At 38.3% G+C, this 15,247-nt stretch overlaps 1 protein-coding gene across 7 annotated transcripts in view; it reads right to left on the bottom strand.

Annotated features, from left to right (window-relative positions):
* The window catches only part of triob (trio Rho guanine nucleotide exchange factor b), a 97,610-nt gene that overhangs the window by 64,029 nt on the left and 18,334 nt on the right, over window positions 1–15,247 (bottom strand). Inside the window, exon 1 of one of the 7 annotated variants that reach the window (XM_081597711.1) lies at window positions 13,521–14,088. The exons of 4 other annotated variants lie outside the window; for them this stretch is intronic. In XM_081597711.1, coding sequence (XP_081453837.1) covers window positions 13,521–13,551 — 31 coding nt within the window. In that variant the 5' untranslated portion in view covers window positions 13,552–14,088. Of the gene's footprint in view, window positions 1–8,457; window positions 8,540–9,253; window positions 9,373–13,520; window positions 14,089–15,247 lie in introns of those variants that run through there. 2 more of the 7 variants (XM_081597709.1, XM_081597710.1) reach the window with 2 other exon arrangements.

Genomic DNA, 15,247 nt, shown 5'->3' with positions numbered 1-15,247 from the left:
AGTCTTCAATGAACCATGATGGTGGAAGTATGATTATCAAATGGTGGAAGTATAATTAAACAACTGGGTCATTAATTTAAAGTAACAACAGTAATAAACCATAAATAATTAATCTATAAATAGGAAGGCTACAAAAAAAATAAGAAAACAGTTACATAACCAAAAAGCCACTTTGACAAATATTATATAAACATTGAATCACACAGACCACACTTTCTGTAAAAATGAGCCAACTTCTCATAGGCTATTCATAATCAAATTAGTCAGAGATAAATAATCACTCTCTAAGTTTAAGCATTTTTAACCTTGACATCAACTAAAATTTGCTTATTTTACATGAAGAGTCTAATAAAACTATGATTGCCTCTTCCAGATTACAAATTAATTATAACAAAAGGTATGAAAAGATAAGACAGATAAATTAAACGACTAAATTGTACAGTAAAGAGAACAAGATGGCAAGACAATGGAAATGGAAAATAATCATCAAAGTAAACAAGGGGAAAATACAATCTGCAAAAAAAAAAAAAAAAACGTATAGCATTTGGACGAGGAAACAGACTAAAGAACTACTATTCACTCCTGGTGTCAGTGGCTTCCCCTGTTGTTGATTTAAACTAGAATTAGATGATCAGATCCAAGACAAAGCTCCACTGTGCGTTTGCTGCAGAAAAAGTTAAACAGACAGAAAATAAAAAATAAAACTCTGAAAAATAGCACAACCAGATGGGCCTAACTACTGCAATGGTCAATCTGCTATAACAGGAAAAGCTGACTGCCTGTTTTATTCATTTAAACTTAAGAGTTTTTACAATCTCCCTCTGATTTTTTTGTCTTTGAAAACTGCAGCACCTGTTTCGAATCCATTTTCTTTTGCTCACGCACACAAAGACAAAGTAGGAAGTCTACACTTTGTTTAAAAACAGGTGTGCGTGTGTGTGCGTGTGCATGTGAGGAACATCTCCACCACAGGACAGAGAGAAATGCTCCTCTTTGGACTCCATGTCTGAGCACATGCATGTTTCCTGTCAAGGGTGCCCAGACAGACACATTCCTCACCATGGTGGTTTATATAAGATACCGGTTCCGGCACGCAGCTGGTGCTTACCTCTGTGAAAGTGCTGCAGTTCTGCTTCTACTGTTTTTCTACACCTTTATGAACTCTACATCAGACCAAATCTGGCAGAGAGATGAGAAACGGTACAGAAGAGCGAGCAACAGATGTGACTGTCACCCAACTTTTGCATTGTGTCCTGCATGGACAGCAGTGGAGTTTGAAAAGCAGAAATAAGATGCTTCTAGATCAAAATGCCAAGTCGCTTGTGATGCCAATGCAGTAAAATAAACACACTCACACATTGCAGCTCATGATTTCAATCATGTTTATATGCAGTGACTTAGCATAGAATATTCGGTGGAAGTGGAAAAATTGCCAAGCCCGTTGTGATTCATGAAACTGCATCATTGCTTCTCACTTCAAATGTTTACACAGGGGCACACAGTGCTTTTTTTTCCCCCTACTGCACACAGGCCTTCAGTTACACATTTGCTAAGAACAAAAAAAACCTGTTCAATTCCAGGTTCATAGTACGCTCATAATAAGAGCAATCCATTAACCGCTATTGTGCACTTTGTCTTTTCATAGCAGGCAGAGTCCATACCGAGTCCGACCAAGAGAAGTGTTTTTTGCAATGGACCTTCAAATTAACACATTTTAACAAATGAAGGAATTTGAGACAGACTTTTAAAAATAAGATTTTGGTAGCTTATTAAGCTATTTGGTTTCCTGGCAGAGACTTGACTATTAGGTCTGCTCCATAAATTTTTAACAGGGTTGAGATCGGGGTGATTCGAGGAGCTTATCCTTTCCAAAATGGGTTTAGCAGTGTGCTGGATCACTGTGCCACAGGAACAACCAATTACGTCCTTGTTTTTAACCGTCTGTGGCGACACTTTATTTGACGGGATGTGTGCATAAGACTGACATGACAAGGTGTTATGTCTGAAAAGTGACATAACACTTGTCATGAAGATGAAGGAGTCTTCATGAATGTTTAAGACTGTTGTCATGAAGTGTCATTTGGTACATAATCAGACTTATAATGGAAAGTTGATCATTTTGCTGGACTTTTAAAACAAGTTTTAATGCAACTTCATGACAACAGTCGTAAATATTCATGAAGACTCCTTAATGTTCATAACAGAAGTTGTGTCGTGTTTATGACAGCGTCATGTACGTCTTATGCACAACCCGTCAAACAGTGTTACCCCATCTGTTGATCTGAGGTGAAGCTGAGGAATTCGGAGGTTCAGCTTTTCTTTTCCTTACCTTGCAGACTGTGCAATTCAGCATTACGACAACACGGAGCTCTAGCATGATACTACCAACACCACTTCACATGTGATACAGGTTTCTTCCATTTTAAAGCTTTTTGTCAGTATGGCCAAACAATTTTTTGTCCCATTTTATCATGAAACTTCTCTGTAAAGCAGTTTTTTCCCTAAGTTGGTTTATGTTGCTGCTAAACAGGCTTGAGTGTGAACAGTGATCCCAACGTTCCAGAATTTCCCAATTTATGACACACTTGTGGTTTTGGTAATTACTTTGCTGTTTTAAGACAATTGAAGCTGATTTAATTTAATCTGCAATGAACTCACCAATTTTTTATTTTATTTTAGAAAGTACTTAAGTTGTACTCGGTATCATCAAACCATCCTAAATAAATAATAGCAAAAACCTAATCAAAAGTATTGATATTTGATTAGGCTGATGGGTGAACATCAATTTCTGCAGGACAAAAGATTTTACTGCAACTAAATCTACAGTAAGTCAGGAAGTAGGCTTTTTAGACTCATGGGCTTTTTAGATATTCATGAATGCAGAGAGAAGTGTAGATGCAAACAAATATATTTACATGTGCATTTTAAGTTTTTGCACATTTAAGACAGTTTTTCTGCTTAAAATTACCCTTTTAAAACAACAAGGCAGGCATACTTTTTTTTTTTATCAAGGTCACATTAATGTATTAAAATGTTTTCGTTTTTCTGTGTCTGATGTGATATTCTAATCTTAAATGTCAAATCTTCATTAGCAGGGAAGAGAAGGTTTGAAAACATAAGTGTGTATATTATTAAATTATATAGCGTGCTTTATTGAATAACTGAAGTAAGTTATTTTTTAAAATATTTTAATTTATTTAACATTTCTGTAAGTGTGTCACACTTCTATAGATCATTGCATTTACATCACCTATTTAGGTAGTTGAAGACATTCAGATTTGAGAAATGAAACAAAAATAAAACTTGGCATGAAGCATACCTAAGTAGACATTTATACTTGCAAGTACAAGAAAACTAGATGTACAGTCAAGATTAGTTAATTCTTAGTTTTCAATTTGCCTAATTTTGGTCAGAGGTTAACTGCAGCCCTGCCCCTAAAATGACAATAGCTTGCATGTCACAGAGTGGAAGGGTACAAGACAACCTTGTTTGAAAACACAGGAACAATATCCATATTTTGCACAGCAGAAAGAAAATGCAGTGTTTCTGCCAAGCTTGATTCAAAAGCCTGTGAGAGGATATGTATTTTTACAGTGGTAGTGGTGTGTATATTGTGCTTGCACTAGAAGTGCGGAAACCAGAGAAACCAGAGAAAGCAAGACATAGTGGTCATCATGCATTGTTTCTTGGCCCTTGTGGTCTTTATAACTTTATGAGTTAAGTTATGCCCCAGATACATTGATTCAGGGAGTTTTTACTGCAAAGTCATTTTCCTTTGACCTCTTCAGTCCAGCCTTGAAACATCAGAGCCACAGGAATAAATCAACATTACAAGCTTAAGAATATTGGTTTTGTCACATTATCTGGCAAACTCCACATTAATTTATAGATGTTTTATCTGATTATATCAAACACAAAGCAGGGGGAAAAAAATGCCTACAAATCTGTAAAATGCATATTTTCATCTTTTTTCAAGGAAGTCCTGGCCAAGAGGCAGCAACAAATACACCACAAAAGAAAATGGCAAAACACGTCATTAAATTATTCTCAACAAATTCAGTGCAGACAAACATTTAAAGTAGTTCAACAAGGTATTCACTCAGAAGCTCAAAATAAAATACATAACCAAAGTTATCAAGGTTAAGACTTTGAAAGCCACAAATCATTTCCTTCCACCGTTCAATCCATCACTGATTTGTGTTGATCTAGTATATAACTCCAAATTCTTTCTCAGGACCATGGGAATCTTGTAATTAAATAGTGACTCCAAAACTTAGGAGCTACAAATGTTTATCTGTGTCTGCCGTCCGTGGAGTTGAAATACTCTACCTTGATTCACATGTACTACATGCAGCTGTGCATCCCAGCATGCCTCACGATTCCAATCCTTTGGCACACAACACTGTAACTTTCAACTCGGACAAATTACAAGCTGAGTGTGTCTGTGTTGTTGCAGAGCAGACGTTATTTAACTTGCAACACAACGCTGCTGAAATGCTACAGTGCAGTTGGCTTGACTGCTGTCACAAATATATCAGTGTGAACATGAGAAACAGCATAAATGTAGAGCAAAACAATATATCAACCCACAGTCACAACCACAGTATCATTGTTTGCTACTTGAAGAGCACAAAGGATTGCTTATGTGCTGTATTTAGTAGGTTATTTCAGTATATTTCAAGTGGTGTGCTCTTAATCTTGGTACCTTATAAAGATATTTGATTTGGCACTCCAAACTTTGACTCTAAAGTTTGACTACAAAGTTTGGAGTGATGGGTGACAAAAAAAAAGAGAAAAACAAGAAGGAAAAAAAAGCTTTTTTCCACCAGTCGAGAATAATTGTTAAAACAACAAAGAGATCTAATTTTCTCCTCGATCCAATTTCCAAGTTTCCATCTAGCTGTATTCCTTTCACATTGTTGCTTTCCTCTCCCTTTCTCCCTTCTTACACATAAAGACACACATGTGTCGGTCGTGTCTGCTCCCTGCTCCCACAGCAGAGGCACGTCTAGCGCCCGCTCGTCCACTCCTGCCCGTCTCTGTGACCTTCGTCCAGGGCTGGCAGGGGGCCGGGGGACTGTGGTGAGCTCAACTTTCATCATGTTTCTCATATTGTTGCTGTTACAGTGTGGCTTACAGCAAAAATAACACTTTGCTCTTACCGCAACTCCCTCGACCTGAACTTAACCCCTGAGCAGAGCACAAAAAAAGGAGAACGGGAAAAAAAAAAGGAGAAAAGGCAATGAATAAGTTATAACGAATGAAAACGGTGGAAACAAAAACCATCCTTTTTGTGGTGCAGCTCTCATGCTGGGCTTAAATGCTCGGTGTGCAGAGTGGTGCCTCCAGATAAAACAATGCTGTGTTTGACTCATCAATTTTGTATTTAAGTGTAATTAGGTGTGCTTAAAATGACCATAAAAAGTGAAGACTTGAAATCAAATTCGCTCTCACAGCAGAATATGACGCACCCTTCCTACAAAACCATCAATTCTATTTATTAACTTCGCCAACCTATTGGAGCAAACTGCTAACCAAAAGACTAATGGCCTGCATACGATCCTTGACCAAGATGTGGCATGCATTAATAACTCATATCGGACAACATAATAACCAATCCCTGGCAATGGTGCTGCAAACAACGCATTTCTCAATCTACATAAATCCCACAGATTAACAGCTCTCTCCATGAGACACTCATCCTTCAAAAGAAGGGCAGAGCGGGTCTGCAGGTCACTTCTGAACTGTGCGGCCGCACACTGTAAAAGCAATGCAGTTGGGCATAAACAATGTTCACTATCAGCGGCCTTGTGCGAGCCAGTGAATGCGCATGTGAAGATGGGTTCACTGAGCTCTCTGTGAAACCAGAGAAGGGCATGGCCAGAGTTTCTAAAGTCTATAATGAACCACTGTGGTCACATCTGTGCTCTTACAATAGCGCAGTGACACACGGCGCACAAAACCTGGATGTAGGCTTGTTAGAAATCCGCTGTTTGTCAGAAGACGAGCCATGTAATTTTGTTTTATATGTAATCAGTTTATGCGTAAAGTGCATCTCAAGATTTTGTGTACACCACTTGAAGGTACACCTGTTCCTCTGATGGTTTTATTGAGAATAATAAACAGCTTACAAATGTCTTTGTTTTTATTAGTCATCTCATCTCTGTTCCCTTTTCGCTGAGCTGGATAGTTTGGCTGTAAAAATTCTTAAAGTTCCCCTCGACCTCACTACTGGTAACCCGCTGTAGCAGCTGCCAGCACTTTTTTATACGCAACAAAAACTAATGCTGGCAAATCTTAGTCCCAGTAGTCTCAGCTTTCAGAACTCGGAAGAAAAAAATGCCTCTGCAATTTAAATTACATAATAAACAGACAAGTATGGGACATGAATGGGAGGAATGGGAGCCCAATCAGGTATTTTGTTTGCTTAGTTGGTTTAGTTGTCCTTTAGTTTTGCATTGTAATCAACACTGAATCAAGAATGATCTAGAACTAATAATAATAAAAATAACTTTGTGCTCCAACATAAGAAAAATAACTATTTTTTCCATTGACAGAGTGTAAATCTGGTTTCAATAGACAATATTACAAAAAATCAGGCTTTTCCACAGCAGTTGCTTTGCAGTTTTTGATAACAATCTCTTCTAAAATATAATGAAAAAGTTGATGAAAATATTTTTTTTTACTTTCTTGGCTTCAACTAATGCTAATAGCAGTTAACAGCAACTCAATTCTTCAGCGCAGACAACTTTACTGAAGAAAGGAAGATCCAAAGTAGTCATTTCCTGTAAAGGTGGGTTACTTAAAAATGTCAAATGAACAAAATGTGTAGAGAGTGTTTAAAGGAATATATTCCTTTAAATATTGTCCTTTAAAAATGTTTAAAGAAAAATAAACATTTTATTTTATTTTCCTGTTCATTCTGGATAGCTGCTACTTTTAAACAGGGACTGAGACTTTACCAGAAAACAGGTACTCTTAATGTGTTACAACAAAGTTTTCAACCTCAGCTTGGCAGACAACATACTGGAAATGTTGACAGCCTTCAGGAAATCAGATTAGATGCTCCTTATTGTGATCAATAAATGTTTGCGAAGCTATGAAAGTGAATGAAACCCTGAACCAATTAAACCAGTCTTTGACTGATACTTTGTTGAAAAAAAATTTGACAGCAATGGGAATTATGAATTCCAAACATATCAGAAGACATATCAGGAATCGGAGCCCCTTTTTTCCCTTTTTTTCCCCAAAACTGTTGGAAAGCAGAACATCTCTTCACACCACTACATTTGTTTTTACAAGTTTGTTTTGGAAGAGCAAACAGATTTTAGCGATTGCTATAATTACATAACCTCTGACTACAAATCACTGTTTGTGGAAGGTGAACCCGTTCTGATGTTGCATGCACTACCTGCCTAATTTGTCTTTCTTCACAGGCACTTCTAGGTCGCACCTGTGCTTAAGACTGAGGCCAGCTGTCCTGTTTACCCTGCCTCAGCAGCACCCTGCACTGATGTACTGGCTTGCAGGCTGTAGCTCTGTAAGTCGTACAAAGTTCTGTTGAAACAAGTTGCTTTTTATATTCCTCCCTTCACATTTGGTAAAGACATGATGGACTGCAAAAGCCTTGCTAACATTTAACATGTAGAAACAGACTACTGCATCAAAACAGCACAATATCTACTGCATAAAGTAACAGAAGCTGCACAGATACAAAATGGGAAAGAGTGTGCCATTTTGATAGTAAGAAGAGTGGCAAGCTATGTCAATAACATTGTTTTGGGGCCCACTCAACAACTTTGATGGAAAAGATTGAAAACTGATCTAAAACAAAATAACATTTTGCTGCATCACATGATCATCACATTCTTCTGAAATGCTTCTGAGACAAAGCTGTTACAAAAACTGCAATATATCACCTTAAACTGAGGTCTAAAAGTTATGTTTCGTATTTTGGTTTCTCAAAAAATTCAATTAAACAGAAGAGTATTAATTATATTAACCACATAAAAAGCAAAAGCCATGAATTGCTCTTAGTGACATGTGCACAGAGAAGAGCTACTTCTTAATAAACATCAGTTTGCAGTTATTTGCAAAAAGCACCACAACACAAGCACTGCTGCAGATGTTCAAGAATTTTCCACACAGCATCTGTGCTTCATCGGGTATTTTAATTCAACATAAGTTGTGCAAAGGTCTGCCCACAAATTTTAAAAAAGTGCATTTGACCCATGAAATAATTTAGTATATTTAAAGTTCTCAGTGTAAGTAATGAATGATTAATTTGATTCCTTCTTCTTCCCTCCAACAGTTTTCACGATTCGAAGAGAAACTGGATCAGCCGCATTTGCAAAGCAATAAATGGAACTTGCAAAAATTATTATTAAAATCTTATTATTATTAAATCTTTTTTTTTTTTTAAACTAAAAAAACATGAGAAAAAAAAAAACATCCTACCTGATAGTCTGATCAGGGTTTTCCCTGCCTGGGCATACTGCCAGCTGTGGTTGTCCAGCAGTGCCATTGTAAACTAAAACCCTCCATAAACTGGCCCAATCAGCAACGGTCTAACCAACATCCTACAGATGTTCACAGGCGGTTTTGCACTCCTTTTTCTAGCTTCCCCACTATGCATTTCACTTTGCGACACACAGGCAAATGAACAGTGGCTGTGACATGGACTGGTCAACGCCCTACCACCCACTGAGCTACAGAAGGCTAAAGGGCCTGCCAGCTCCTTTTTGCCATCTCCTACTGGCTTTTCTTTGCCTTGTCCCCCTGATGTCACTAACCCCTCCCCAAAATGAGATTTAGTATCAGGCACTGCACTGAATTTAAACCGTTCTCCCCTCCAAGTGTGCTTGGCTATTTACTGACAGGAGAGGGAAAAACATCTAAGCTTGCAAAACATTTGCGACTAATGTATTAGTCTGTGAACAAGCTTTGATAATGACTGCTTGTAATCTCTCTTGTATTAAGAATCTTTCACTGGACTCAGTTATGAATTTCTTAGCATTTTCAAGTGTGCTTCATGGCATTTCAAGGCCGTAGACATCCAATGATTATTTATGTCCTAGATTTTATTGTTTTTACTGATTGTTTTTTGGAGGTGGTGTTAAAAGAAGATAAATATAGTATACAATTAAATATTAAATATACAAGATGAACGTAAACCGGAAAACAAGCTAGTACATACAGAAACATATCGACAGCTAACTATCAACTATTTCTTTTTAAAAGATGTATTACCTACCAGTTTTGCTTGCAGACTGCCAGGCCAGCCTTCCCTTCCTTTCCCTAAGAAATCCCATGTAGTGCAAACGGAACAACAAGGTCAGAGCAGCCATGTTTTGTGTTATCAATCGCAATCCAAACAGCCAAAAGATGCTCCAAAAGTTGCACTCCCACTAGTTCCAAAGGTGCACATGAAATGCTTTACTTTTCCCAAGATTTTAGCATTTTCGGAATTACTAAAGGCAAATCAGACGCATTGCATTCAATGGTGGCCTTCTTGTACTATCGCAGGGCGTCGAAGCTGACAGCCTGCAGCCTCATGTGACTGTGAGATCACACAGTTTGTACGTGTATTATAAAAGGCCAGGTCATGAATGTCATGGCTGATCCTGTTGGAATAAATAACTGGGAAGGATTGTCACCTCTTAGAAAGTGAGACAGGATAAGCAGCAACGCATGAGCGAGAGTAAAATAGGTCACACCATTCGAGCTGTAAATATACGTGACTACAATGACCTGCCAGATATAGTTTAAATACATATGTAAAGTCAGGAATTACATCATCCTCAACTTAATTGTGTTTCACGCTGCATTTGGAAACATTAGTTAGATTTGCTAATTGCTTTCTGTTGTCCAATACAAACCAATAACAATGTATTTTGTAGTCTCTTATGTATTTTAACAACAAACCAACAAAATAACTTCGCACAGTACTATAATTGCAAAGGATTTACTTTTATATGAACTGTCAGAAGTGCAAATAAACTGTATAAATGTACCAATTACTCCCTTTTATAAGCATAGTAGCCACATTGAACTATAAAGTCTAGACTAGTTAGGAACCTCCAAGTTTTCAAGCCAGTTGTCCAAATTCAAGAGTTTTGACCTCTCAGTACAGAAGGAATGCAACATCAGAAAAGAAGAACGGATTCACGTAAAGTCTAAGATCATCCACACACAAAATCATTGAGATGAACACTGTCCTACTCTACTTCATACCTTTATAGCATAAAAAAGTCAAACTTCATGAACATTACCAATAGGACAATGGACTTCTTTCCAGTCAAACAATGGTGCTTGCTGTTTCCTCAAACACAGTGTAAACCATGTAATGGTTTCTGCAGCAGAAAAGCTGAATGAGAGACTCTGACTGAGGCATAAAGGCCTTTTTCAGTGCTGAGCAACCATGGGCATCTGTCTCCCCATCGCAGTGTGCAATATAAACTCACTGTGCAGCCAGCTGAACTGCATCAACTCATCAATGAAGCAGAGCCGAGGATGCTTTGTACGGCTGTGGGAGCAACCAATCAGCAACCCGCTTTGGACCAAAGCCCCTGACTGTCCTGCTGTGCAACGAAACCAAACCAATAAACCAGAAAACACCGAATGACACTTTCGAAGCAAAGGAAACAAATGGACGGGTGAATGCCTCTGTGATCCACTGTGTTACTAAGCTGCTCAGGAGAGAAAGAGGACAGAAAAGGAAGGGGGGAAAAGAAAGAAATTGAACATGGATGTGACAAAATGGTTTTGGCTGGGTGTTATTCATTAAACAGAAGTGACCCTAAATCCGATTTGGATTTCAGGAGAGTATGACCGACGGTTTGAGAGCAGTAAATCCAATATTTTAGGGAGATAAAAATGCTGCACATCTGCATTCTTAATATTAAGAAAAATACCTAAGCATGCCTGACGATGCAAAGAAAAGTCATACTGACACTGCAGACCACAAAGCTAAGAAAGGAATCATAATGTTGTACGTAGGGAAGCCTCAGTGCATCTCAGGTAAAACACAAAACCTTTGAGCTTTAGTTATTATGTTACAGGTAAGACTTACACCCAGTGGTGGGCTGTCTGGGTAGCCAGCAGGGTCACCAAATGTGGAAAACCGGCGACCATGTTCAGGAGCTCAGCAATGAGAGTTTGGTCCCACAGGATGATAATGTGGTGCAAAACACGGTGTAGCTCTCACATTATTGTTTAACGGAGCTTGTTTGTGTGGCTTTCTCTATAACAGCTTCCAGGGACATTTTAAGATAAATGTACACATCACTGACCCCACAAAGTGTTCACCGCTACCCAGGTTCAGTTTTTTTTTTTTCTTTGCCCCTCCTTACTTTGCCTTTCATTCAAAACACTCTTCTCTGGTCATTTCCTGATTACAGTCTCCTTGTTTCTGTTGTCAACTTCCCTCCATGGAACTCCATTGTGTTGTGAATAGTTTTGCACTAGACTTGTCTACAACAAAGACCAATGTCCTGCTGAGTAAACACACGGCAGACAGCAAGCTACACGTCCAACGCTCGTCTCCGTGACAGGAGGCAAGCACTTCACTGTTGTCATAGCTCTAAAAACAACTGGTTTATAAAAACAGCACGCTATGAGACTATCTGATGGAACATCTGACCGGCCTGCACGAGTGACCACATGCACGTGCATACAAATACTCCCTGAGAGGGGCCAGTGGTCATTTAGAGAAGAATTTTTTTCCTCCGCTCAAAATTACAATCCACAGAGCCAGACGAACATCATACAGGGGCATATGAACTACACTGGCAGACGAGTGCTTACAATTTTGCAGCTGATTTACACCAGCATTCCTACAGAGGAAAATATTTCACACTAATTCGGGCATTTGAAGAGCTCCAAATCTAATGCTATCCAGCTATTTTCATATTTTTGCTCTGGCTCCCGGTAGTCTCAGTCTCAAACTATCCCAAAAGGAGAAGGATTCGAGACCAAAAGATAAAGGAAAACAATCAGAGCTGCAACTTTGGGGCATTAAAATCACATAGAGCTGCCAGCGGAGCCAGGACTCCACCCTGACTGCACACACACAGGATACAGTGTGCATCCATGTTGTATTTCCTGTTTTTATCTGCATCACATTCTCACAAAAGAAAACAACTACATATGGCACAAATGGGCATGATTAAGAAAGAGAAAATGAATCCCACAACAACATATTTTCTAACATCTGAGGAAAACTATGGGACTCTTTCAACTTTTTCTTCAAATTTTTCATTAGTCAGTAAAATGTTCTGAAAGTATAATAACCTTAAAATACCACAATATCATAGTTCCTGCACAAAAAACATAAACAAAAATTATATTCTGGATACAGACAAGCACAAATCCAGAGTCATTACAGCCCTTTCGTTAGCATCTTACTAACAGGACTAAACCAAAGCAAATTAAAAATATTACAGAATGTATTAGCAATTTCCAAACCACAACTTTCAGAACTGTGGTACGTCTTTGCACCAGTAACCCATTTGTCTTTCTAAATCAGACTTTTATTCCTAAAATAAAAAAAAATAAAAATAAAAATAAAAAATAAAAAATAAAAATAATAATAATAATAATTAATAAATCTCCAAAGACAAGAGATTAAGGAATATTGAGGGGGGAATATTTATGTCTTTGTTTAAAGAGTCAGAAATTTTGAAATTCAGTAAAAGTTACCATAACATAATCCAATATTTACTTCAAGAGTAGAGTATGCCATACATATGTATTAAAGAAAACATTCCCAACATTCCTGACCTTCCTATTTCCATCACTGAGCTCCTGAGAAATCAATACTGACAAGACAATTAAAAAATAAATGCTTATGGATCACTACATTTGATTTCGAGGGTCAGGATGTATATTTGAAGCTAAATAAAATATCTTTATCTACAAAAAGTGTAACGAAGCGTAGTGATGACTTATATTAATAGCTTTTAGATTGGTATTTTACACGTTTAAGAACTTTAAACGTGTAAAAACAAACTTTAAACATTAGGCGTTTGCCTGTAACCAGATGTGCTGCAGCATCTGGTTCCTGTTCAGCTAAACTTACATAGGATAGCTCCGAAGCTCTTCTTCAGCTTTATACAATATAATTCATCGGCAGGGGTCTAGACTCCAGCTTCATCTTCCAATCTTTAGATCTTTGTTCTTTAATCTCTTGCCTGGTATAATATTTCAGTTCAGGAATACATGACAAAACATGCCAATTATTTTGTCTTTTATGTGTGAAACAAATTATGCAATCCCGACCACTTCACAGATCTTCTGTCTTACATCTTTGACGGTTACACCCCCTTTCCATGTAAACACGGATCGTAGCAGCAGAAGAGGTGAGACCGCATGAGTCACATGCGCTTAATAGTTAGCCTGCAGACCTCTGAAATCTAACTTTAGAGCTGTGTTTTTGCCGCCAAGCGTATTAACAAAAACAAAGCAGCCTAAAAAATTGCATTTTGTTTCGCTGTGGGACTCTGTAAACATGTCATACTTACACGGGGGGGCAGATAGGATCTGGATGGACATGTCCTTGGCCCGTTTACTCCCTTAAACCACTTAAAGAGCCATAGCCAGAGAGAAAAGGAGCCGCCATCCATAAAGGAGCTTCAATGAAAAAGTTACTCGTCTAAGAAAATCCCTCTTTTATGGCTTTTACCTCTCCAATTCCTTTATGATCAGCTCTTTTCTGAATTATCTGTTTGATTCAGAGAGCATTTGTCAATCATCCTTATGTAGCATGTTCCAGCACAAGAGGTCAATCAAATCATTAAGTAACAAAAGCAGAAACTGCAAGCATCAGATCCACTTGACGTGCATTCATTTCTAAACCGAGTTGTGGATTTCCCTCGAAACACATTGCTGGCACAGATCAAGACATCTTGAGTTTTGCATTCATCGGCACGTAAAATAAAATTTTAATCACTGATCCATTTGCACAGATGCTGTGAAAACAACATATTCCAGTGTCGCTAATTTCAATGAATAAAAATAACTCCTCAGCAGCACAGGAATCGAGACCTACAAATGCATTCGCTGACTAGCAAAGATCTGGCATTACAGTGGCATCCCCCCGCTCCTGGAGCAGCATCCTTTATATTCCTCAAGTCAAGGAGCAGCTAGCAAGAGCACACGAACACAACACATCCCCCTTCGCCCCGTCCCTGACTCTCCGCCCCTCCCGTGTCAGCCCCGCTCAGAAGAGCGATTGGCCGATCCGCATGGGAGAGGCTGATGGCAATTGGACGCAGGAGAGAGCGGAACCTCGTTTTTCTATGCATCAGTGCTCCCAAGAAAAAGAGCATGATCTGAGAGGCAGAGGACAAAGATGATGATGATGATGATGATGATGATGATGATGATGATGATGATGATGATGATGTGGGGGAAAAGGGATGGCGCAAGGGTTTGAGGGGGAGGGCACATAACAATAAATTACGCTGTCGTGCTAACCTCTATTTGTCAAAAGGCTGTCTACACAGCATCAATAATAGATCGTGACCGTTGCACTGATCCCAGATCCTGCAAAAAAAAGCGCATTCAGAAAGAAGGAGAGAATGTAATGTTGACAGAAGAGAAACTCTACATGACTTCGGGGGTAAATTCAGTGTACGGCAGATGGAGCTTATTAGCAGATGGTGGCGTATTTATACGTCTAATGCGCTTGTTTGTGTGTGGATGTCATGGGGAACGGATCTGAATTCTAATCAGGGAAGAGAAAAAAAATACTACTGGTGAATTTGATCAATGACTTTTTGGTGGGGGTGCAGACGTGTGATTATACACACATTTTGGTCTCATCTCCTCTTCTCTCTATCCCTTTACAGATTGAAAAAGAAAAACATTTTAGGTGTGCAGGAAAATATCGTGACTTGTGCTCTGTGTTCTCACAATAGCTAAAGACATTCAGCATGATAGAGTTTTTTTTATTACTTATTATATTAACATTTTGCATCATAATTATTATTGTGCACATTCATCATGGATATTGATATCCTGACAGTTTTGTTCAAAGGTGTGAAATGTATGGTAATAATATGGCAATAATTATTGCATTTTAGAAAATAACATTACTCGATTTTCCTACAGTTGTCATTATTATGACGTTTTACTTGTTTATTTATAACACGTTTTAGTGATAGCCACATACTGACTCGCAAAGACACACGCAGAATATCTGCCGTTTTGGTTCCTATTTGTTTTTAACCATATTTTCCATTTGTCT

The sequence above is a fragment of the Poecilia reticulata genome, chromosome 16 (assembly GCF_904066995.2).
Source record: "Poecilia reticulata chromosome 16, P_reticulata-male-v2, whole genome shotgun sequence".
Taxonomy (NCBI): domain Eukaryota; kingdom Metazoa; phylum Chordata; class Actinopteri; order Cyprinodontiformes; family Poeciliidae; genus Poecilia; species Poecilia reticulata.
Note: the sequence above shows the minus strand (reverse complement) of the source record. Positions and strands in the feature narration are given on the sequence as shown.